Source organism: Meriones unguiculatus, chromosome 3, assembly GCF_030254825.1.
Source record: "Meriones unguiculatus strain TT.TT164.6M chromosome 3, Bangor_MerUng_6.1, whole genome shotgun sequence".
NCBI lineage: Eukaryota > Metazoa > Chordata > Mammalia > Rodentia > Muridae > Meriones > Meriones unguiculatus.
In genome coordinates, this window is record NC_083351.1 from 52,455,860 (window position 1) to 52,482,263 (window position 26,404).

Below are 26,404 nucleotides of genomic sequence, written 5' to 3' on the forward strand. Positions count from 1 at the left end.
TGACCAGCCAAAGCCAAATGGTCCCCAAAGGGGCACATCCCCAGAATCTGCTGGCCAACTGTGAGGGAGCATTTCAAATGAAGAGCAGGTTCGTAGGGAGCAAAAACAGTTCCCTCTTCACCATATCCTGCCACTGTGACAACGCACCCAGCTCGCACACTCCCCCAACTCAGGGGTTTTCTGATAACAGTGAGTTAAAATGAGCTTTGCTGGGGTGGGGGCGGAGGAAGATCCCAAGTAAGCCTTCCTGGGGCCACACCCATTATGATGAAGGTTTCCATGCCTGTCAATAATTTTTTTTTTAATTTTTATTTACTATTTACACAGTGTTCTGCACGTGTGCCTGCACACCAGAAGAAGGCATCAGATCTGACTGTAGATGGTTATAAGCCACCACGTGGTTTTGAACTCAGGACCTTTGCAAGAGCAGTCAGTGCTCTTAACCTCTGAGCCATCTTTCCAGGCTCAGTAATTCGCCATCTAGGTTAATCCACTTTCAAAAGGCAGGAGAGCCTCCCGTGCACAGACACTCACACATCCCCAGGACAGACAGACAGACACAAATACCATGCATCTGGCCCACTTTGTTGCCAGAGACAGCCAGCAGGCCTCATGTGGCAGTTTAAAACATTTTCATCACTGTTTGGCATTCAACAATAATGGATTGCTTTCTTTCTTTCAAACTACAAATAAACCCACAAATGACTGTGTAAATTCCAGGCTCTGACCATAGAGTAAATCATGGGACGTTTGTGGGTCTTGTGTTTCTCACATGTAGCTCAAGAGAGGGTTGACCTGGAAGAGTGTAAGGTCCTTTTGGCATGCTAGTTCTAAAAGGGGGAGGAGTCTCCTCCAACATTTTGACAAATTGCATCTATCACAATCCATCCTCATTCAGCACAAACCAAAACTACATCCCCCACGGCCATGCCATGGGTCGCTCACCTTCTCCACTGGCGTGTGCTCCTCGTTGGTGACACTAGCTTTCCTCGATTCGTTTTTAGACCGGCTCAGCCTTCGGGACACTTTTTCTCTGAGGAGGGTAGCGTATCCGATGTGCTCATAGATGGGATTTGTGGTCATTTTGGCAATGTACTCAGCAGCCTTGGTCTCTATGTAGAGTGTGATCAAGCCATCGGTCACCAGGTCGTGAATGGATTCGAACCTCTTCTCCCCCACGAAGTGCTTGCCATCGTGGAAGAGCCTGTAGTTTAAGGTCTGGTTCCCAAACCTGGCCATCAGAAAACAAAGGATTACAACAGGTCAGACAGGCACTGGGAAAGTGACAGTAGCTCCCAGGATACTCCAGGCCTGGAGTAGGTGCTTGCATCTAATTATCTCAGAGATCCTTTGAGATGGCTACTATTATTATCCATATTTAACAGTATACACAGCAGAGTCGTGAAGTGCTGTGGCTCCATGCTAGAGCCCATGTGCCTGGAAGGAAGCAGACAGGATCTAACCTCAGGTACACATTGTGAACAATTAATCCAATAGATGACTCAGGACATTAGGTCATCCAATCTCATTTGTGAAGGTCAAAGCCCTGATTTACACATATGGCAGCCCAAAACTTCTTTAATGGAAAATGACAATTACCTCTGCAAGGTACCACCACTCCCCACAATGTCCCTTATTATCACATCTCTGACTGCTACCCCAGTTAATGAAGCAGGAGAGAAATATTAGCTAGGTACTAAGTGTACCACCAGTCCCCTCAATCTCACCTTCCTGACTACCTGTGCCTCCTATGGGCTGCCAGGCGATAGGAAAATGCTCTGCCTACCCGAAGTCCTTGACCGATTTTGAAATACTCCCTCATCACTGAGCCACTTTAAGACATGCTCTATACATTTTCAGTTACAACTTAGAAAGCGCCTTTTGCAGGTCACACCATAGAGACAGTACATTAAACACACACCCTTCATGGGCCAGCCTGGGACGTCTCTCCTCTACATCCATTCTTCCTACGGAGAGAGCTCTGGTCCACTTCCGAAAGTCCACACGAGGCCTCTGAGGAGCTAACGGCTTGGCATATACAAGTGACATCTGCATGCCTCAGCACTTGTGTTGGCCAACCTCAAGAGAAGCCTGCCCTATTGGCTTGCTGGCATGCTTGACAGCAGTCATCATGGTGAGTTTGGGGTCAGGTGGTCCCTGGGAACTCAGGAATGATGGGCTGCCTGTCTATGAAGAACTCCCACTGATAATCTGCATGACTGCAGCCAGGTAAACAGACACTCAGCCTCCAGCAAAGTAACCTGAGCAGGGGTGAGGGTGCAGACTCAGCATCTGGGCTGAGGGGCAGGCTCTGGAAGTGGACAGTGAAGGGGGCTGTAAAGCCTAGCTGAGTGTGTCTGATGCCCCTGTACTTCCCACTTAATCGGGTGGAGATGGTGAATTTTACATTATGGGCATTTTACTGTAGCAGGAAACTCAGAGAGCCCTGAGTGTCATGTGACGTCCTGGGTGAATGTACCTTGTTGACACTGGCACAGCCATGTTAAGGACCCCATAGCCTCAGACTCATTGGGAAAATGACAAAATCCCCCCACCCCCAGTCTCCTGGAGGTTCAAAGAACACTAGCAAGGCCTTCCTTGCGTGTCAGTGAGAATATTGACATTGTGTTCGGAACAGGCCCACCATAGCTTTCTCTCCCTGGAAGTCTACAGCCTGAATACTGCTTCCGCTACAGAGGCTGAGTCTACTGAGATTAGCTAATCCCGCCTCCTTCTGAATACTATAAGCCCGGCTTCCTTGTTCAGCTGTGTGCTGCAACTCCATCTCCCTCGTCAACACTCCATTATAAAGACGCTGCTCTTCTGGGGTGCTACAGTTTTCTCCACCAGGAAGGTCCGTCCACCTGATCTCAGCTTCCTGTGTGTCTGTCTTTATTGTTTCACCACCCCACTCAGCTCTGTCCATGCTACCTATTATCATTTTTAAAAACTGGAAAATCAAGGTCGGGTGTGGTAGCACACGCCTTTAATCCCGGCACTAGGGAGGCAGAGGCAGGCGGATCTCTGTGAGTTGGAGGCCAGCCTGGTCTACCAACTGAGTCCAGGACCGCCAGGGCTATTACACAGAGGGACCTTGTCTCAAAAAAAACAAACCAAAGTAACCAACCAACCAAACTCACCTTAGGGCTAGAGTGTAGCATCCCGGCTGACGCTGGCTTTCTCGAAGGATGTAGGCACCCTCCACGCCTCCCAGAAGCTCATCAGCCTGCTCCCGGGAGATGATCCCATGAAACCTGAAGGGACAAGGCAGTCACTGCTCTGAGCAGACCATGTGCAAAGTACCATGAGGACTAGCCTAAAAACCACGGTTACTAGGTCCCTAGACACCCACTGTCTCCACTGGAATGAAGAGGGATGCATTTATGGTACATCTTGAAGACCCTCTTGGAACGACCTCCTTGCCTTCCCCCAGGAGTCACAAAAACAGGAAAACACACAGTCCACCCAGCCTTCTGCTACGGTCTCTGCTCTCAGGCTGGAAATGAAGATTGAAAGGAAAACTCGGTTACGGCTCCTTTCCAGCCACGGGGAATAACAAAAGAGCAATTACCACTTTAGCTTTCAGCTCAAACACAGAGAACCATGGATTATCCTGATTACAAATGAACACTTATTGATTAGCAGCCTGCCTGCTTCTGGTGCTGGACCTGGTTAATTTAGAGGCTCCTTCTCTGGAAAGAAGCCAGGTTCTTCCATTCCTTTACATCTGAAAGTGATTGTTTAGGCGGGTGTTTGCAAAAAGAACCCACTTTCCTGTTTTAATGTTTGTCTCTGTTTTCTCCATGAACACACACACACACACACACACACACACACACACACTCGTAAAAAATGTGGCACACTGAGGGGGTACTTCCGGCTTGTGGAAGATTGCATTAGCCTTCTGAAGACAGTTGTTTGAGACCTAGTGCTTGGATAGTGACTGGTGAGGGTGAAGGAGGTGGCTGGGTGGATCTATTTGTCCTCCTATCTTTAAGTAAAGATGAAGGCTCATGGCCATCACTAGCAATTCTTTGTTTTGTTTTGAGATAGTCTATGATGTAGTCTTGGAACTCATAAAGTACACCAGGCTGGCCTGCCTGAGTCTCTCAAGTATGCAACCATGCCCAGCTTTTATTTTTTTTTTCTTTCTTTTTTTTTCTTCTGTCATCAGTAGCAATTCTAGTCTCTGTGTGTCTAAGATGAAGGGGTCTTGAGTTTGAAAAGAAGTCAAAGGCCAGGGACTCCTAGAACAGGGATGAGTGCCTCTATCTGGAATTACCCAGTGGGAGAATAATCATATAATTTTTTTTCTGAACATAAAAATAACCTTTGTTGCCCCCCCCACCCTCAGTCCAAGAATACAAAAATTAGGCTGGAAGTCATGCTTGCACATGCATGTGTGAGTACGCGCGCATGCATGTGTGGTGTGTGTGTGTGTGCGCGCGCGCGTGTGTGCGTGCATGCTTGTGTGCATGTGTGTTGTCCTAATTTTCTCTTTTTCAGTATTCTTCTTTTCAATGTTCTCGTCCTAAGGGAGCAAAGATGCCAGAAGCATCAATGGTCCTGTATAAAAAAAGCAGCTCTTAGATCAAGGCAATGATAGCTTGGCAGGGGGTTGAGGGATAGGAGGAATCCTTTGCTCTACTAAGTTTTGGTTTTAAATCTCAGGAATCGGTGCTTACAGCAGTGCTGTTGGGGAATCTTGGGAATGTATGTTGAGATGTAAGAGCAACCCTATTGCATAGTAAGAGACCAAAGTTTCCTTTTTAAGAAGAGTGACACAGAGAAGGATGGGTCTTGTACATTGTATATAACACTGACCTCCATGGAGCAGAGGTGTTTAGGGCTTTGTGAGTGAAACCACTAGGCTCTGAGACATTGTGCAGAAGCGTCCTGTGTGGCATGAGCTCTGGCAGGGAGGGTTGGCAGTGGTCTTGATGAAGAGATCTGAGGGCAGCCTTGCAAGTATGAGGGAGGTGACACAGGGACAGGACAAGAGGGATAGGAAGAACAGAGAACACAGGAAAGTTTCTTATCAGTCAAAAAGGACAAAAGCTGGTTCCAGAGGAGGTGTGAGGGTGAAGCACTTAGGATATGCCAGGAGGTGCCATAGTAGGCAGAAGTGCGGTCAGTAGGGTCAGGTGCAGACATAGACTACAGAAGGCACAAGGACCTGGCACCCTGCCCTGCTCACTCCTGCAGGAAAGGGGCAAGAGGGCTGGGAGTGCTCCAGTGTGAACGCAGGAAAACAGCTAAGTATTAGCTTTCTTGAACCAGAAATTGAACTGGTGCGATAGGGCACAGGTGTGCATCAAGAATCCAGACTGATTGCTCAAAAGAAGGAAGCTGCAGTTCTGTGAGGCTGAAAACAGTCCGTGACTTACACATTGTTTAAAAAGCCAGACTATCTGGATGAAGCTAAAAGGACAGCAGTGGGCTACTTTTCGTGGGGTGGAGAGAGTTGTGGGTGTTTCCCACCATCTATTTTTTCCATGTGTTCTATTTTGCCAAGGTTATTAGGTATTAGATATCAAGAATGGAAATGGTAGGACAGGAGAGGCGTCTCAGCAGCCAAGAGTACTTGTTGCTCTTCCACAGGACCCAGCACCACACAGCAGCCCACAACCATCGTTAACTCCAGTTCTAGGGCATCTGATGCCCTCTTCTGGCCTGTGCAGGCATCGGGCACACACTTAACACACTTGACATATATGCAGGCAAGCCACGCACACCCTTAGAAATAAGGGTTTAAATTAAAAAAGAAAGTGGTAGCTCACGGTGGGAACATTCAGAATTGAAATGTTGACAGTATAAATGATAGGAAAGTTTAAACAATACAGAAATATTCTGCTTCCCCAGAGACACCCACTGTCCCCTGTCTTGGAGCTTCGTCCTGAGCAGTGTACGAGATACGTGCATTGCTTTTTCACTCGAGGGGCAAGAAAACTTCACCTTTTAAAAACAAGAGAAGCAGAACCTTGCAAGTTTTCCCTCAGTCCTCCTCTAATACAAAATATCCTTCTGTGATTAAGAAAAGGGTTCCATGCTTCCCTGTCTCCTTTGTTTATAAGATGTGGTGTGTTTAGGGGATGAAATAGAATAGATAATTCAATCAAACTTTGTGTAAAAAAATTTATTTACATATTTATTACATGAACAAATAAAGCACCTGTTAGATTCAGGTACAAAACTGTATGTGGGAAGTTTTCCTGTTTGCTCTTTCTTTAAAAAAAAAATAATAACTGTACAATATACAAGTAACCGTGAAGTCAGTTGGACATTAGTCATATGACAACATAGACCAGCTGTCAAAGATAGGAGGGGGGATGAGAGGGGAGCCTGCATTCCTGGGTGGGTCCTTGAGAGGGAAAGGCTGGCGGGAGGCTCAAAGTCTAACAAGAAAGGCTCCCAAATGTGGCTGTGTCTACCAGGAAGGAGCGCTGGGCTAGGGCAACCAAACAGTCCATTAATCATGAAGCTAAGATTCTTCTGGGTATGGGGGTGAGAGGGAGGGTCTTGCATTGGCCAAAAGAGCAGAGGGGCAGGGGTAGGGCCGGGGGCAGGGGGCACCACTGAAAGAGGTTTTGCCTTGTCATGCTTCTAGGTTAACTTCAGGAAGAGAATGAATTATGTACCTTTCCCCCTTGGACCATTCCACAGCCCTCTCTCTGTAAAGGGTTCTGTGCCTCCCAGTCTTAGACTGCAGATTGCTTTGCTAATCATGGCATTTGCTCTGTGCTATGTTGCTAAGGATGTCAAACAGAGCTAGAGCTGGAGTTCAAAGGAGAATGTGGCTGGGTTGGAAAGAGAATAAACATATTCTTAAGGCAATTTGGCAGACATATCCAGGTCTAGAGAACGATCCTTTTGGTTTTCTGACACTGGAAGGGGAGAGAGTGGGGGGTGCTTTTTCCTGACCACTGTGCTGTGAGGATGGTGATACTCAGGGATTCAGCTGAAGGGTGCAGTTTTTGATGTTTAAGTGTTTGTATTGTATCAGGGCATACAGTGAAATGAAACTCTGCTGGAGATCCTGCCTTCTCAGACACTGGCCAGGCACCTGGAAGCTGGTTCTGAGGAGAGAACTACATCATCAGACTCTCCTCTACCCCACCTTTGTGGAAACCAGGTACCTGAGTGTGGGAAGAAAAATTCAATACAAAAATGTCTGATTGCGTTTATTCTTCTTACTAAACTTCCACAATAGACATGATGAAGACTATGTTTGGAAATATTTCATAGTTATATTTGAATGGCATATAAAGTAACTACTTATTAAATTATTAAAACAAAGAATAGTATAATACATACTCTCTTCCATAATATTTTGGTCTGTTTTCCACCTATATTAAAAAGAAGAAAAACGTTAATGATGCATTTGAATTCAAATCAGCTAGACAAAAATGTGATTCAGATAAACAGCTAGCATCCTGGTTGTAATTTTACTATAGATTCATTCACCAAATCAGAGATGCATGAAGCTTTAGAATTAATCAACACGTCCTAATGGATAGGAACGATCCAGAATTATTACATTTCTATATTCATTAGGCTCATTTCCCATCTAAACCAAATCAACTCAATAAAGGATTTTTTTAAAAAGACATTTTTTTTTCCCAAAGGAAACAGTAAGAGATTTATGAAACATTTTAACTTCATTCAAAAAGACAAGGCAGATACTTCTGGCATGAATAAAACATAAGCATTTATTTCAATCTTCATTTAATTGTTTTGTTTTGCACTTATGAAAAAACAAGGGCTTGCACCTGGATAAAAAATAAGAGAAATATCATTTGGTTTCTTCTCAAATAAAATTGCTATTCTAGCGTTCCCCTTTATCTTTCAACAAATGCCTACTAACGGGCCACAATTCATTTGCTATCCAAGGTACAGTATAAAAAGGGCAAGACTGAAATAAGTATATCAGATTTGATCATGTGTCATCTATCACATAAGAATTTTATGTCCTGATGTTCACAGTATTGGCTTGATAAGACATGAGCACAGACTTACATTTGGCTCTCAGTCCAAATAGAGCTGAACTATATGAAAAGTTAGAAGTCTTATTGATAGTTAAACATTTGGGAACACATTTGTGTGTGTTCACTGGTGTAGGATATGAGCATGGCAGATGTTTTATCCATAGTCAGTTTTGTCTACAGCAAAATAGACTCTAAGAAGTTCACAGATAGGCACAGTGCTTAGATTTCTAGATACCAGGCAGATTGAAGATATATGGCCATTTCCCCTCTATTCCAAAGGATACAGGGGTTCTAGGATATTCTAGATCATGAGGAAAGCTCAGAAGGGGAATCCAGGGCTCCAAAGGCCACCTCACCACCTAGCTATGACAAATTTAGCTCACACACAACTAATCATCTAGACACTTCTAAACACGTGTTCTCTCTACCATGCATTTTATACCTGAAAAGTGTTCAATCAAAAGGCTGCTCATAGCTGTTGCTCTTTGAGGTGTGAAGTCTACTCCATGTTTTTGTGAAGAAACATTTAAATGAGGTAATTAACTAAAGCACAGAGTGTATAAAGAGGCTCCTTCTTAGCAGGTGTCTTTTCTATAAATGCGATGTTCTATTGTCACTTTACACATGGGTAACTTTTTGAATATGAGCTGAAAATTGTCACAGCTATCATTCTTTTGGCTTTTGAAGTTCTTATTTATGGAGTACCACTGATATTCAATTACCACATCAGTGTGCCATAGAGGTGATTCAGATCTAGAAAACTTAGCGGATATGGGCAATACATGATGGCGAACTATCTTGGAGGTCTAAGAGTCCAAAATTAAAAACGCTTCATTCTTTAGAAGGGAAACTTTTTGGCTAATCTATACTGCAAGATGCAAAATACGAGTGTAGTGTTCAGCCCCATTTTATCCCTTTACCCTCACTTCTCCCACAGGAAATGGGTCACTAGTCAAACTTCTCACATGGACAGCACTGTAGGTGAAGCTGACTCCTAACTCCTGGAATTAGGTAAGAGATAGATAACTAAGGAGTTTAAGTGATTCTTAATAAGAATCGATCACTCCATGTTTTATTAATTTATCAATTGCTCCATGCTCTTATTTCCATGCTCTTATTAAGATCAATTGTTTTCAGTTTACTCATCACTTAAGAAAATACACACATACTAGGTTGAGGGCACTGTGTTTATCCTTGTCGTTGTTCATGCAGTGATGGCCAAGCAAATACAGGGAGGACATAGCAACGAAGAGCTCCTGGATTTTTCTGCTCATGACATGTGGGGAACATGAGGTGAAATCTAACATTGACTCCCAAACAGGGAAATCAATATAGTGTCTTAATGTCTCCCTAACAAAATCCTGCCAGAGAAGACTGATCCAAGCAATGAGCAAACCCCTTAGGTGTAAAACCACTAAACATAAACCAGGAATACCAAGTGACAGAGGACATTGTGTACATGGAATGGAGCCAGGGAAGAAGACACAAATGTCACTAGAGAGGTATGGCAAAAATACTATTCCACCTCTATCTGCACTCAAGTTTGGGAAGATATCCTGCCTTTCTTTATCTTCTCTACATTTGGGAGATATACACAGGAGGAAAGATAGATGCAAGAGAAAGAAAGGCAAGGATGTACTTGGCCCATGACCAAGCTCCCACTGATCAAAGCTGTTCTGTCCAGGCTCTTTTCCTTTATCCTCTCTATAGCTCTTGAAAAATACATATGTGTAATTTTTCATGATAAAGAGAGAAAATGGCTGGAGTTGAAAGCTGTCTTTGTTCTTTTTTCTAGTTTTTTTCTAGTTTTTTTTGTTTGTTTGTTTGTTTGTTTGTTGCTGGCAGAAGTCTCAGGAGAGCCTACACTCCAGCCTCAAGTCAGCCCAGTTCTTACACTTTAGTTAAAGGGCCCTGGAAAAGCCATAGCGCTTAACATTTCTTTAAGCCGGATGACAGTGGGTCCTTAGATCCAGAGAAAACATTGTCAGTTTGGTATCAAGCCTTAAGGGACTGGGTCCTCTCTGGTGAGATTGCTAACCTCCACACAATGGCCCAGAAGAATCCAGCATATTCTCTCACTGGCCACAGCCTGGCTAGCCACAACATCCTCTGTCTCTGTCTCTGTCTCTGTCTCTCATGTATTTATGGTATATGTGCTTGCCATGTATGCATGACCCATGGATTCACATGGAAGTCAGAGGAAGACACTGGGTATCTTACTCTCTCATTCTCTGCCTTATTCTTTGAGAGAGAGTCTCTCGGTGAACCTGGAGGGTTTTCTTTTATTTTGTTTCCTTCTGGAGAGGGAATCCTCCTATGCTGCCAAGCCTGAAACTCCTTAAACACAAATTTAACAACTCTACCTGACTGCCCCTACCCCCCACATGCAGGTGCTGGCCTCACACCATGAGCCTTTTCATTTTAGCTTCAGGCTCCTCTCCAGGTCTGACACAGGGTAGAGGCACCGTGTATCTGAGCCTCATACAACCCTACAAAATGAGTCGGCCAGCACGAGCCTATATGCTCCTTTCATGGCAAAAAGTTCCAATTTATTGCTAAAGCATCCTGAAAGATCAAACTTCCAAATGTTGCTAAAATCCTCCTAAATAATCATGAGCATGGTAATAAGGATTTGGTATAGTATGAAACATTGTAGGATTAATTTTCTAATTGTTTAACATGTAGAATAAGGCATATGTATGCCTCTGTGAGGTGTGGAGTTGAACAGATTGGGGATGTCATTACCCTTCTCCACTGAACATGTACCATAATAAAATAAGCAATGAAATACTCTTGCTAAAGATATGAATGCTGTCCCCTTACTAGAACAGAGTTGGCGGCACCCTCCAGTATGCCTGAGCTTACCAAACCCCAACCACAGCTCCTCAGAGGAAAGGGAGGGAACTGTGCTCTCTGTTTAAACTCAGACCCATCAGGAAAACACAGAGCTCTGAAAGAAGTCTCCTTCCACAGGCTAGCACCCTCCTACTCAAAGTATCACAGGGAAAGGGTGTCACCAGGTCATCAGGGCCAGAGCCTTGCCCTCACCAGGGAGCTTGAATCTGCACCTCAAAGTGGAGTCACAAAAGTCTTATCATCTTAGAAGGTGCCAGGCATCTGGGAACTTGGTACCATGGGTTGTTAGCTGAGGAAAGATGATGCTAAATGGCTGGTGAGCCATTCACTGTGGCAGTTAGTCAGTGTTTGGAAAGCGAAGAGCCATGTGCTCAGCGTATGCCTGCAGAAACGTGACAGAATTAGAGGCAGGCCTTTCCTCACCATGAACCTACCTGCTGTACGACTCTGGGGAGATTATGAAACTTCTTTGCATCTCATTTTCTTCAGTCTTTAATAATATTGGTGCTATCAAGGCACGCTATTTTAATATGACAGTTTCAGAGATCAGATGAGGCACTGCCTATAAAACCGTGAGACTTGGAACAGTCTGGCGATGGTCGTGGCATTACTGAGTGTCACTATGTACTCTAAGTTTTCCGTGCACTGCGCCCTCTATAACGCAAGGAGGTAAGTGAGGATTCAGAGCTAGTGTCAGCCTGGCCATGACACCCTTCACCCCAGGGCTTCTCTGCTGTTCTGGCAAACACTAAAAATGTTAAAGCCTTGATTGGCTCTCAGAATTCTTCCAATTTGCTTATCTGGGGGGCTTTGGGGTTTTCTTTGATGAGGATGAACACCTTAAAACCTCTTCCCCTGTGATTTGAATTTCATCAGTGAGTTAGCCAACTAGAACTTCGATAAACCTGCCACAACATCCTGATTTCTGAGCCTGCATCCTTTTTCTATGATTTAGAATCATATTTCTTCCCAAACTACCAGGTTTATTCCCTGACTTGTTCTACTAATTTTAAGGAAGACTTTTCAGCAATTTGTAAAAGCCTGGAAGAACATTCTAGTGACAGCTGCACTGTGAGAGGCAAGGGGTATAATCCCTAAATGAGTTTCTTTATAGTCAGATTATCACTGCTTAGATAAACACATTCTTTTATATTCAACACAAAGTCATTTAAAGAATATCATTGAGTCTTCTGTAAACAAGGGTTCCAATAATTGAAAAGAAAAAAAGAAAAAAACAACAAAGCTTTTTAAATCCCTCAGCAGCTGGTATATGTTAAGTTTATACTTAACAGAAATAATTTTAAAAACCTAATTTAGGAACCTTTTGCATGAGGCAGCCAGACTGCTGGGTTCTCTGAGATACAGATCAAGTGTGTAAGAAAAGGACTTTGATGGAGATTTAGGACTGGTCATACTGGGGTGATTTCACCCACAAAAATTAAAGACTGTTAATTCCTTTCTAATTAGAAGCAAAAGATCTCTGCTGAAAAGGAAATAAAGTAAAAGCCCAGGAATTTTCATTCTTGTAACTCAAAGTGCATGGTATAGAGTGAAAGCTGAGCACACCCAAATCCCACATATCTTTCTAGAACCCAAGGCCTTATTTTTTTCCTAGGTCATTACTTTAAGCTTTCTGAACCTGGAGCTGAGCTTGAGAGACGACGCCCTCCTTTCTTGAGCAGAATGTGTTATCACAACGTGCTGTCAGGGAGCTGAAGAAGTGGCACAGTGGTTAAGAGCATTTGCTGTTCTTGCCGTGGACCTGAGATTGTTTCAGCTCTAGTTCTAGGGGATCTCATGCCCCCTTTCAGCCTCCATGGGTATTACACATATGTGGTACACAACTCATGGAGGCAACACACTCATACACACGGAATAAAAACAAATCCTTGAAAAACAGGGGGGAAAAATCTGTCCAGACATTCTGTGACCAACTTCAGGCAGCCACCGTGGCTTTGCCTGCTCCGTGAGCAGCGTCGGGTAGGATAAGGGAGACACTCTGCTAGTGAGCAGAGGCACAGATGGAACGAAGCAGCTTCGTGTCTTTGGTTTGCTTTCTGCCTTTAACTTCCCTTCTTAGATTTTTCCCTAGGAATTTGATTTAAAAATTAGTGATGCTTATACAGAAAATAAAAGACTTTTTTTCTAGACCAGCAGTTCCCCGCTGTGAAAGAGACGATCCTGTCACCCCACATAACCCAGGCACATGCGGCAAAGCTACAGACAGCGTTGACGGTTTTGACCCTGTGGGCCGGGGTGAGCAACAGCTTCAGGTCTTTAGTCTGGAACATTGCTGACCATGCACAACCTGTCTTATCTAAGATGCCAGTAGTGGGAGGGGAAAAAAAGCTGTTTGAGCATAAAAGAACTTTACACTTTTGGGTATTTTCAAGAAAAGTTACTAACAAACCAAAATTCAAATAAGCAACAAATGCTCTGAATGTGTAAAGCAGAATGAAGCTAAAGGAAAGTAACAGGGAATAGTTCTTATAATACTGGTCTAAAAGTATGTTTAAGAATGGACAATACCTACCAAATGCCAGCAACAAAATCAAAGCAGCACTGAGGAACATGAAATATATTAGACTAAAATGTTAGCAAGATTAATTAAAAAAAGAAAAAGAAAAAAAGAAAAAAAAAAACCTACTCCCTGATTGGAAGAAATATAAATTCTGTAGAGTGTGAGAAGCAAATGAACAAAAACTCTAAAGGACAGGATTAAGGAGTTGGAGGGTAGATTAGACACACCTGCACACATTGGAGCCACGGCACAAGCTCCCCGCCGTCGAGGGACTCCTTTGCAAATTCCGCCCTAGACGGTATGTCCAGGGGTCAGGGCCCAAGCACAGAAGACATCCTGGGACAAGGGGCTGGAGGACTGTTTAAGTATTTGTCTAGAACGGACCTCGGTGAAGTGCTGGTTTCCGAGAACTCGTCAGATAAGCAACAGTAGAACACACACCATGATGGGGGAGGAAGTGACGCCCAGATTTCTCATGTGCACATTTGAAGCGTGAAGGAAGAGCAATTGCACCCCAGCAAGCCATCTACCATTTCCTCCCTGTGCTTCTGCCCTTAAATAACTGCAGAAGCAAGAACATTAAAAGGGGATCAGGGGGCAGGAGAAACTCTAGGGAGGGTGATAGTAAGTACCATGAAAGGGAGAAAATGGTCTGGGGGACCCTAGAAGAGGAGGAAGTAGTACAGGGTAAGAGGTAAAGAAAGATAAACGCCACTAAGGATGTTTGAAAAAGTCATAAGGAAATATTTTATAAGCTTACTTACAAAAATATACTGTGTGTATGTGTTTTAAAAAACGTTACCTCACCAGCATTTCCATCCTTTTGATATTTTCTACAAGCAGGTGTCACATTTTAAAATAAACCTTGTAAAGGGAAATCAAAATCCAGGATTTACTCATGAATGGAAACTTCATCTTATAATCTGACCCTAAATCTTTTTTTGCCTCATAATTATTTTTCTTCGCTTGCTTGGTCTTCAGAGAGGAGTCTGACTTCTGTTTGCACTGATATCTCAGCCCCTTGACTGCATGTTCTTCCTCAAACTAAATAACCCTAGTTCTTGTAACCTTTTAAACGAGGCTCCACTCCAGTCCCTAGCTCACCTTCCTGATTCTCCTCTTGACTGTTTTAAAAATTTCCCTCTTCCTCCTAAGCCCAAGGAGCTTGAACTGTCCAACAGAACAGATTCAAAGAGAAGAAGATGCTGCCACTAACTTTGAGGGGAGTCGGGGGCAGGTTGATGAACGGACCTGCTTAAGTCCTCTATCCCCTTAGTGAATTCCTTCCTTCATGCAGTGCTTAACGCATGCCCAAATAAAGAAAAGGAAGGACCAGCAGAGTTCAGGACGCCGTCAAAATGAAAAATTTGTCTAGTAAGTGTTATTCTCTTTTGCATATACAGTCTGTCCTGAAGGGTATTTAGACAGGTCCCTGCAACCCCACCCAATGACATTTTAATTCTGAAGATAAACTCTATTATGCATCTATTATAATCTGTATACACATTTGTGATTTATATTTTAAAACAGTTCTCTCTGTGTCTCTGTCTCTCTCTGAGTTTGTTTCTATTTCTGCCTGTCTCTAGCTGACTCTATGTGTGTGTGTGTGTGCACATGTGTGCGCACAAGTGTTTATACCACATGAAGAACAAGTCTTTCCCTTAGGGGATAACGCTGCTCTCTGAACATGCATGGTCCTGTGAATTCCTCGCGCCTCTAGCATGCTTTATGGATGTTCGTCCACCAGGCTGGTGGCTGAGCGCCTTTGCATCTTTCTCATAGGGAAGGAGGCTGCAGCTCCGAGTGGTTACTGGTTTGCTCTCATAGCTCATCAGAGCCAAGTCGGAGGCCCAGCCCCGATTTCAGGACTGGTGCTCATTTTTCTTCATCACAATGATTGTATAAAAGCTAGAAGCTTGTTCCGGTTATTTTTTTTTTTTTAAGCATCTAATACACTGCTTCCAGAGTAGGCACTTCCCCAAGAACTCTACAGCAGGATAGTAAGTGAAATAGTGAGAGCACTGTGTTAACGCCCGTCCTCCTGATCACTATAAACTCCACAGAATGGATTCCTGCACATGGCCTATGGGCTTCTACTACCACCAGACACTGAACCTGTCACCCGCCTATCAGAGCCCAGCACCACAGAGAACAGCTTTGCCTCTCAGCCTCCTCTGCTTGCACAAATAATCTGGACCCTCTTAACGGTTTTATGTGGAAATCTTCATAGATTTGGTTGAATAGATGAAAGCCTGAAAGCCATTCGCAGCAGACACGCCCACATTCCCCCAACATTCCACAGCATTTTAGAGCAAATCTATTTGTTCATTCTTTATCACCCGTCAAACCAACTTTTAAGACCATGTATTTCAAAGTGGAGGACTTCCTGTTTTTCTTTTGCAAACTTTTAAATGCAAATCATTAGTCCTGGTTAATGGCTGATAGGAGGTGACACCAGGTTTCTTCATGAAATTAAAACCAGTACAGTTTACATGTCCAGGAAGTGTCACATGACTCCACCCCACCTTCCTGTCCCCACCAAGCAGCACTGGTTGCTTTTTCTAGCAGGCTACGGCCTGCAGGTGAGCGAGAAGGTCACCGAATGCCTGCTTCTTGCTGCTGTCTTGGCCTTTCTGACCATGTGTATGTGTATTTGAAGGGCTGGCTGCTCCTTCAAATGGCCACGGTGAAGTCCTTTCCTGGCTACAGGTTGTGGTTTCATTCTACCTTCACAGCGTTTGGGAGGGAGCAAGAATGAATGTCAGTACTTTCTGTGCACAGCTACTGGACCTGCCTCTAACCTAACCACTTTATACGTATCAACTCACTCTTCAAAGTTCCTGTTGGTACCTGATGAGTGGCTGGCCAAGTTCTCCTGAAAGGGCTGAACTGGAAAGAGCTTGGGCTCTGAGGTCCATACAGTCTCTGTCTAAAGGACTCAGTTCATTTAGCAATGAATGAACGTTGCAATATTCTGATGAAACTTACTACAAAGGTATGTGTCCCATTAATAAAATCTTACACTAAGTACAAAACATAAACATCTTTCCTAGGCCTATCTAATGGTGGGCCAAGTCACCTATTCATGTGCAGCCCTCTTCATTTGCAGCACTGAATGAAAGACATCTTTCATTTTTAAGCCAGATATGCTATGACAACCTAAACCACTACGTACTAAGGCAGAAAGTGGCTGGACTATATATGTAAGCCACAGAGCCTATAGAAACGCAAGTGAGTCTTTTATGCATTTTTAGACAGGAAAGTATTGGCGATACAGCATTTAGCCTGTTCTTGAGAAGCCATGGAACTTCGAGGACAACTAAGCAAAGGGATACCCAGGGAGTGTAATTAAATGCCTGGTAGAAATAGCCTGGGAGGCACTAGAACAATTCATCACACAATCGATGTGTAATTACCTAACGGGACAGAAGGTGCCGGATGCCAACCAATATGCCCTTGTCAGGCTTTTCCCAGGTTATTTAATTTCCTTTCACATGAGTTAGGGAGATGATAGTGGCCATGTAAATAAGGAGGGAAGAGAGATAGCATCGCTGAAGTGAAACTTGCTGTTCTGTCCAACAAGACCTGGAGATACAGTGGCTTTAGAGCTGAAGTCACGCAAGACTGTGACTGTGAAAGGGCACAGGCAGGAGTTACTGCTCTCCCATGGCTAGGACGACATTATCCTTCAGACAATGGAGAAGCAGAAGCTAAGGTGAGAATCTGAGAGCATGAGTTATGGATTGGCTTTTATTAGCAAAATAGTCGTGTAAATCCCAGATTAGGAGATGCTCATTAATCACTAAGTAAAGGAGTTAGGATCTTGGGGGTGGGGTGGGAGTGTTCATCACAGTATTCCTGGCACAGCCATAATGAATTTATTATTTTTATTAAGGCAAAGGTTTTCTCAAAGCAAAAAGAAATGTAGCAAGGATGTTTTATGCACAGTCACTGATTAAGAAAATATGTGAACCTCACCCAAAAGAGGTGGGGTTTATAACAGAATACTTACAATATGAATTAACATGAGGATGGATCATTAGACCTGGACTTGAATAATTCTGTTAACTTGTAATACAAAATAGCATCAGTAGTATAATGCCAGAACAGGTGGAGGCAGGAGACATGCACTGACCACAGACTCTATTTGTATAAAGATTCATATTTGGTCTTTGTAATATGAAAGAGTATGGTAAAGCTAAACCTAGCAAAGAAGAAAGGCAAGATACTTTTAAAGGATGGAAGTAACATTTGGGAGGAGAGACACAAAGCAGAAACAAAGAGTGCCATGGGATGCCTTGATGTCTGCTCTGGAATCCATGAAAAAATCTAACCCAGAGGTGGTCCATCAGTATCAGGAGGCAACGTACTCTTAGGATGTAGGGAGAGCAGAACATCTTAGGATGTAGAAAGCAGAACAGAGCAAGACTAGCCCTGAGAACACCAGTCCTCACACTCGAGGCAGGTGGCTGGCCTCCATCTTCAGTTTCTTATTCAGCAAGTCCAGGCTTGGACAGACAACATGTGTTTCTGGAAGGATACCAGGTGATGCTCTCTCCTGCTCCTGGAATCACACTTTGAGAAGCACTGTGTTAGAAGCCCTGTCCTGGATGCGGACTGTCTGGGTAGAAAGGTGCTATCAACCCCTCCTGTGCTGTCTGTTCCCATGGCGGTACTCCAGGGAGCAGGATAAAAGAGCTGTTTGGTCAGGTCTTGGAGCACAGGAACTACCTTCCACAGAACCCAGAAGTGTTGTGTTCTTACTGCTCTCGCCACTTCCCCAGAGGCCCTCCAATGTCCGAGACATAGCCTGGGCTAAAGTAGGAGCTACTCGGTCTTTTTGTCTGTGTGCATGTGTGTGTGTATGTTGGGGTGTAGAACATTTGATTTCTGTTTGCATAATTTATCCATGTATGTAGCAAATAACCTAGTATCTCCATATAGGCATTAATCCATTCCCCAGGTGACCCAGTTTTTCTTCAAATGCCCCACTTGTCAGTGCTGCTATAGTTGGAGGGGAAATTCAAATAACAGAAGTAGCCTGAAACTGGCCTTCCAAAGAGCACAGATTTTTTACTGTGTCTCAGTGTGTCACTCCTGACTTGGCTCCTGAGAGGGGGATAGAATGGGTCATGCTGTCCCAGGCCAGGGAAGGATGGCAGGGCACATGCTGTGCTATGTGATGTTATCAGTTACCCTTTCTTTTTCCGGAAGAGTGAAATGCACTATAGTAGTGTGACTGTGTAACAGTGGGATACACAGATCCCAGTTACATTTTAAGAAACAGGAACCACATGTGAGGTTAAAGAATCTTCTAGAAACTTTGCCTAGTATGAGCTGCCCTGTGAGTGGCCCCTCACTTTCCTTAGCTCACTTGTTCCCCTAGACTACAGGGCAGCACTCCTCCTCAACCAGGGTAGTTGCTGTGACCCAGGCTTGAGCTTGTAATAAAAAGATCCTCTGTGCTCTCTTCAGCAGCATATATACTAAAAAGATCCTCATGTGTTTTGCAACAGACTTGACTTCTGGTGGTCTTTTGGGGTCTCACGATCTGGGTACAACACTAGCATGCATGGCACCCTGGGTTTGATGCCTAACAATGTACAAACTGAGCATAATGGCATATCTCTGTAATCCCACAACTCAGGAGAAAGATGAAGAACAGAAATTGGATAATCAAGTCATTCTCAGCTTCACAAAGAGTTCCAGAAGTAAGAGTCTACAAAAGCAAAGGAAAGAAAAAAGAAAGGGGAACCATATTAAAAATGTTTTATCTTTAAGAAGAAAAAAGCTCATATGTCAATTCTTCCACCACACTATAGTCTAAGACCAAAGGAAGTCTAACTAAGGACAAAATAATGTGAAGAAAGAAAGCTGACTGTGTTAGTAAGATGAAAGACGGAGAGAAAAACTGATGGGAAAAGCCCTTTATTCTTGGTTGTGTCAATACTAAGAGGGAAGAAAGACCAACGCAGAAAGCCCAGGATGAAAGGAATTGAAATGCTTCTACCAGGGAAGCAATTGCCTTCTGATCACTACACATAAAGCCAATTAAAGAGCAAAGAGATTGATTTTTGTTTCTGGCTTGTAGAATCAATTGTATATGATTTTAGAGCTGTTCCAGCTCTGGGTATCTTGTATCTGCAGAGTGTTACAGCCTCCCATAATGCACTTTCTTTTAAAATGTTTATTTTTGAAGAGTAACATAGAAAGCAGGAGAATAATGGGATAACAGAAAGCCACCTTAAGTTACAGAAATCTGTGACTTTTAGTGGATTGAGTTCATTGAGATTTGGCCAGTCCTTGTTTACATCTCTCAGGCAAGCTTGAGACAAGACCAAGGCCTACAGCCCGAGACTGAGAAGTTCAGGAATGACTACTAAACCTTAAACTGTGTAATGAAGAAGAATACTTTTGTAGGCTTCAAAGGACAGCTTTACAAATAAAAATGAAATGATGAGACAGGCTATTCAGAAACACCAGAACCCAGGAAAATGCCCCTGAAGATGGAAGGAACATTTCAGTGAGGTTGAAAAAGCATCTGATTCCCTGGCAGGTGAAACAGGGCAGTGAGGTGTGACAGCAATTGAAGAAGACCTTGTATCCCATCCAACCTCTGACAATCAAAAGAAAGGCTGGTTCTGGTCATGAGCACAGGGAGCCACAGCTCTACAATCGACTTTTGCATTAAAGAATCGTATTCATACATAGAGTATTGTATGGTAAGGGAGTAGGAAATGAAGCTGTATAGAATGGAGAATGGTTTGAAACAATGGACTGTCATTTTATTTCCCTTTTGGAATTGCCTTTTGTAATCCTCTATTCTCCAGAAAGCCCCAAGTGGAGAAAGGAGACATTTAGGTCAGAAAAGCATTCTGCTTATGTGGCATGTTCTTTAGGCAATGCCAGTGGAATTTGACTTTGAATTAGTTATGCAAAAAATCTTGACATTTTGGCCCTTTGGATAAGGTCAGAAAGAAACTTGGACCACTGCAGGATACATTATCAGTCTGGGTTTAAGTGAGCACCTTAAAAGTGCCAAAAGCCCAACTCACTGCCCTGATAACAGCACTGGGTAAGCCTGATGGACTCTTAGCAATCCTCTGGCGGTTCTGAATTCCTTATGTTACCCATCTCCGCCCCTTTTGCATGACTTTGCTCTGTGTTTGCGGATTACCCACTGCTGCTTGGCTGCTCTCCATGCCAGGGATGGACTTCACTGATGGAGTCTCTGTTCTTCTGGAGAAAGACCCGCAGGCAGCAATTCAATGTGTTAAGAAAGCATATTAGGAAGAATATTAAACAGGTTACTCCCTTCTTACCTGCTTTTTCTATGGGCTTCAGTTAACCATGGTCTGAGAATGTTAAATGGAAAATTCCAGAAACAAACAATTCAGAAGTTTAAAATAGCTTATATTGCAATATATTGTTGAAACTGTTCCATTTTGTTGTGAGTTGTAAATCTTTTCCTATGTCTAACTTGTAAGTTAAACTTTACTGTAGGTAAGTAGACTAGATGTCAGGGTCAGCACTTGCCACTCTTTTGGGAATCAACCAGATATTTGGAAATGTATCCTCTGTGGACAAGAAGGGCCCGCTGTCCTGGAGCTAGAACAAACAGGGTGAGAGGGCAGGGAAGGACTGACAGCTGGGGATGTTCAGCCAGGGCATGGCACTAGGTCTGAACCTCAGACAGGCAGAGGCGCTGGGGCCCATCAGAGAGCTACCTGGAAGTAAAGCTGGCACCTGCTAAGAATGGAAGAGAAAGGAGTGGAGGTGGGGAGCTGAAGGCCAGGATTCCTGGAGCTATTTGTACTGAATGAAGCAGGCCTGGTCTTTTCTGAAAATGAGCCTTTCACTGGCCTGCGTGCCATCCACCTACAGAAGCCAAGCAGACAGGTGGGCAGAGGTGCTGGAAGCCCAGAGGAGACTATCCAAGCATACACTTGTTAATTAACAAATGCTTATGAAGTGGCTGATTGATAATTCATGGAAAGGGCAAGTGAACCTTTTGTTTTCTGGAAGATGTTTTGAATCTCTTTGGCAAGGAGTGTTCTGGAAATGCCTGTAGAATGCCAGGTGCTCTGGCGGCTCGCTAAGTATTATCTTACGATGATGAATCTTGAGAAAGCAACAGAGCATTATTTCCATGGTTGAATCTGCCTGCCATAATTGGCACCATCGTTCAGCTGCTGGTACCTTCTGTTTCTCATCCTCAGGATCTTCATCTTGGTGGTTTGATTGCTGACCTGGGCATCTTGCTTTCTTCCTTATCACTGCTGCTTTTCTCTCCCACTCAGGGACTACTGTCATCACCCTGACTGTCCCCAGTGACCGTCTCAAAGCCTGCTCTCGATAGGTGAACTTGCTTGGGCTCTTGCACATTAACTGAGGACCTGGTTTGTGTCAGACACCATATTAGATGCTTGCCAATTGGTAACAACCCTGCAAAGCACATCTCTACCCTTGGGTTTGGCTTTTGTCACTCCAAAAGAATAAGTGCTTGGTTCTAAGACAGATGGCAAAAGATGGCAGAGCAAGCAGTCAGGTCACATGACTCTGCCACCGCCCTCCCCCATTCCTGCCTTGGCTAGCTCTCCAGATCTTGCCTGTGGAGTCAGCCTGCACTTCCCCTTACCTAAATGCTCAGTGAAACCTATCAGGCAACTGGTACTGTGGCTTCCAATTGGTTATCAAGTCCAGCTGACCTGAGATTTATCCTGGAGCCACAGGGCCTCCTGTCTCTGTCACTTTGGACTGCATTTTGCTTTCATGTGGATGTGTACTGACCCAGTACACCCGAAGCTCTTATTCTGAGAGGTGCAAAGCCTGAGGAGAGGTAAAAAATCAGAGAGAGGACAGAGACTATGAGAATGTAGAGCCATCCAGCAGGAACCAGGGCAGAGGAGCTGAGAGGGGATGGGCTGACAGCGAAGAAGGAAAGAGCAGATATGTATGTAGAGTTGAACCAGAAAAAAAAATAAAATAGACATCAGAAGTCAGTATGCACTGTTCAAACAAACAAACAAGCCTTGTAAGTTAGTGAACATGTTACAAGATCTTCACTCTCTGGCCATACACTCCACTGAGAAGACAGTGTGTCTACATTAGGTAAGAGGCAGGCACATCAGTAGGGAACGTGATGTTTAAAAACAATGTCTTTTTAAAGGCAGGGGCCATTTGGCCAATTATGGCCTCCACTCCCAAGAGACCAGGTCCTGGGAAGGCCTGCAAGTTGCACAGGAAATACTCACAGTTTACATAACACTAGAAGACTAGAAGTATGCCAAAGCTGGGCCTCCTGTTACCTTTAAGAACTGCCCCTGGAGAGGACAAGAGCTCCACAAGGACCAAATATATCTGTGCACAGGGGTCTATCTCCAACCAAGCACCATGTATGGAATGACCTAGAACCCCTGCTCGGACGTAGCCCATGGTAGCTCAGTATCCAAGTGGGGACCCTAGTAAGGGGAACAGGGACTATTTCTGACATGAACTCAATGGTTGGCTCTTTGACCTCCCCCCACCACCACCCGAGGTTAGGACACAGAGGAGGACTTTGCAGCCAGACCTGAAGATACCTGATAAGCTAGGGTCAGGTGAAAGGGGAGGAGGTCCTCCCCTATCAGTGGACTTGGAAAGGGGTAGGGAGAAGATGAGGGAGGGAGGGTGGGATTAGGAGGGAATGAGGGAGTGGGATACAGCTGGGATACAAAGTTAAAAACTGTAACTAATATTAAAATAATAAAAATTAAAAAAAAAAAAAAACCAACTGCACCTGTCTCCCCAGTAAAGCCAATCCTTTATCACCTAACATCTCCCTTACTGGCTGGCCACCGGCAGCCTGCTGAGGAAATGGAGCTGATAGACATTCACTCCACACTAGGTCTCATGGCTGACATGAGATTTGGAACTTCTAGGGGCCACCGTGGCTCAAACATCAGCCAGCAACCACCTATTTGAGCCAAATTAATCAAGGTAGGGAGGTGAACTACATGGTTTAAAATGCAGGGAGGGCTTGAAACCACACATGCACTGTATGCTCCGATGCAGCTGATGGTGAGGGCTGTGTGGCAGATCTTCAACACCCGGGATGTCAGGAGAGCATCACTGGAAACCCAGGAAGACTTTCTGTGACCTAAGACCCTGCCTATTGCCTTTACTTAAAGGAAAGCTGTCATGGTTGTCATTTGTGACTCATTCATTCATTCATACATCCTCTCTCTCTCTCTGAGTTAAAGCCATAAATACACACACACCATTTATGTCACCATTTTGTTCTTGTTTATGAAGACATGCAATGCAAAATGGCAATAGCCAAGCTCCTTGCCGTAGTTCACATACCTGGACTCTCAGTACTCCATACCCACCTGCTGACAGTGGACAACGACATTTACTGTCCCCTGCGGTGCAGCAGTGGTGTGGACTCCGGCTTTGCTAGTGAGCTCCTGTTACAGCCTCCAGGGCAGTTCTTGATTAGAGTTAGTCTTAGCTGCATTCCGAATTTTATTTTGATTTGGTTTGATCGAGTGTTTGGCCATATGCAGACATGAGTGTTCCTGTATATGGATACATGTATGTGTGTGCACATATGTAGACATGTATATATGGTCCAGAGGGCAGTTTAAGTGCTGCTATTCAAGATCCATCTTTTTTTTTTTTAACACAGGGTCTCTCAGTGGCCTGGAGCTTGCCCAAGTAGGCTAGGTTGGCTGGCTGGTCAGGAAGCACAGGGGATTTGCCTACTTCTGTCTCCCCAGTGCTGGGACATGCCCCACGCCCGGCTTCTTTTAGGTGTACTCTGAGGATTGAACTCAGGTATGCACTTTTACAAGGCAACCAAGCCATCTTCCCAATCCCACTCTAACTGTATTCTTCTCCTCAGCCATCTCAAAACTGCAACCCCGCACATAAATCCTTGATGAAGAAACACTAAGTGAAAAGTAGCAATGGGTGAATTTCAGTAGCTTATTTCATAATTCTTATTTCACTTAAAGCAAATTATCCTTTTTTTGTTATGTGTTACTGACTATCCAAAGATGACACATGGAGGAATTGGGGAGAGATGAGACATTCAAGTAGACTAGAACTCTTCTTGGACTGTTTTCATAATCATCAGATATTTTTCCTGTCTAGCAACATTCCTAAAATGAGAACGTTCAGGGTACTCCCTATTAAAATCAAGATTATTTGATGAATTTCAGTCCCTTTCCACAGAAGTAAAATTGCAAGTACAAAACTGGTTAACTTGTGAGACGGTAACTGTGATAAAGGGATAAGGTAGCTGAGGATACGGGGAGGCTGAGGATACAGGAATGCTCATACTTAAGTCTTTGAAACAGGTTCAGAACCTACCAAGAAATCACTGATGCCCCTTGATGGGTCTCACAAGTGCTGGGATGAGGGACTCCTCACCTTGCCAGGGCCCACAGAGAACTTAAAAAGTTTGCTGATGTTCTATATTTAACAAAAGCAATACCAGAAAGAAGCATATGGACCCATAGGCCTTTGGTTTGAAGGCTACTTACAAACTGGGCAGGATGAAATTAGGAAACAGAACTTTGATCTTGTTCTTCAAATCTTGCTGGCACCCCAGGTCATGAGCAAACTGACTATTGAAGGAGGGCAATGGAAACTTCTGTGTGCTTGTTGGGATTTTTACAAGTAAATACATTCTGAGGGCTACTTCCAGAATCAAAACATAGTTACTTTTCTCATATGCCTTTATTTTTTTTAAAATGTAAATATAACAAAACTATAGTGATTTTTTAACTATGAATACCGAAGATACCCAAGTATTTAGTGGTTTTGTACCGTGCTTTCTGGAAACATTTCATAACTGAGCATGTTAAAAGAGCCAAAGCATGTCATTTTACACCTGGCCACATGTTACAGATGGAGAGGTCAGAATCCCTAGCAGGAAAGCCACGGCTTTTGCTTTGCTAAACATACATGATGTGACCATCAAATTGCCTTTTCATTAATTATGTATGCCCAAGGATTTCTCCTGCTGTCATCTTTGGCTAGAGAAGCTTTCCCTTTTTTTTTTTTAAGGGGGGAGAGAGTATTAACTGTGGGGGCTCCTAAATGGTCATATTTTTAAACTTGAATGATTGTTGAAGCCATAATTGGGGCATCCCTATCACTCCCTCCAAAGCTCAAGTAACATGTGTGAGGAGAGGGTAGGAAGAATGTAAGAGCAGGAAGAAGGGGTGGTGTGTTATGGGCATGACATGCCTGTGGGGAGTACTGGCCTCACGGCATCTGTGATGTCCTGCCAAAGACCTCAAGATCTGCACAAGATAAGGCTTGCCAAGCTTCTGTCACAGGGGGAGAAGGTACTCATGAGGCTCCATCCCTCTCTGCTAGAGCCATCTTCTTTAGTAGCATGTTGTAGCTTTCCACAGGTGCTCATGCTCCTATCACCAACCCTAACGAAACTTGCAGCAACACACACACACACACACACACACACACACACACACACATATGCGGTGGGGGTGGGGCTACTTGTAAAGGGGAAGAAGACCAGTGGGAAGGGGACAAGCAGGGATATGGGAATGAATACCTTACATACATGTATAAGATGTCAAAATGAAACCCATAATTGTAATTAATATATGCTCCTAAAGAATCCTTAAAAGAGTCAGAACAGCTGTAGCTCAAAACAACCAACCGCATTACACACTCTGTGGTATTTACAAAGAATTTAGCTTGTCTCTGCATTTGTTAAAAATATGAGCTATTCGGTTCTCAGGAAAACCAGGTATTGAGATAACATGCAATCTTCAAGATATAGTTATGAAGATATTCAGTTTGGTGACACCGTGACAAACGTTAATAGAAATCACCCCCCAGGAAACCCGAAGTCCCTCCAACACCGTTGCACCGTGCTGCCAATTCATCACCCTTAACAAGGTGTACTGCGAAGAGCTGAATACCGACCTCCCGGGGACAAATGATCCTCTTGGGACGAGGCGCCTCCTGCTGCAGCTGATACACTGCCAAAAAATAATAATAAAAAAAGGTGATTATAATTAGA

At 43.9% G+C, this 26,404-nt stretch overlaps 1 protein-coding gene across 2 annotated transcripts in view; it reads right to left on the reverse strand.

Annotated features, from left to right (window-relative positions):
* Chn2 (chimerin 2) overlaps positions 1 to 26,404 on the reverse strand; it is a 267,306-nt gene that overhangs the window by 80,092 nt on the left and 160,810 nt on the right. For both annotated transcript variants that reach the window (XM_021647954.2, XM_060379985.1), the window contains exons 3-6: positions 26,308 to 26,363; positions 7,315 to 7,346; positions 3,141 to 3,254; positions 946 to 1,231 (exon numbers count right to left, since the gene is read on the reverse strand). In XM_021647954.2, coding sequence (XP_021503629.1) covers positions 946 to 1,231; positions 3,141 to 3,254; positions 7,315 to 7,346; positions 26,308 to 26,363 — 488 coding nt within the window. The remainder of the gene's footprint in view (positions 1 to 945; positions 1,232 to 3,140; positions 3,255 to 7,314; positions 7,347 to 26,307; positions 26,364 to 26,404) is intronic.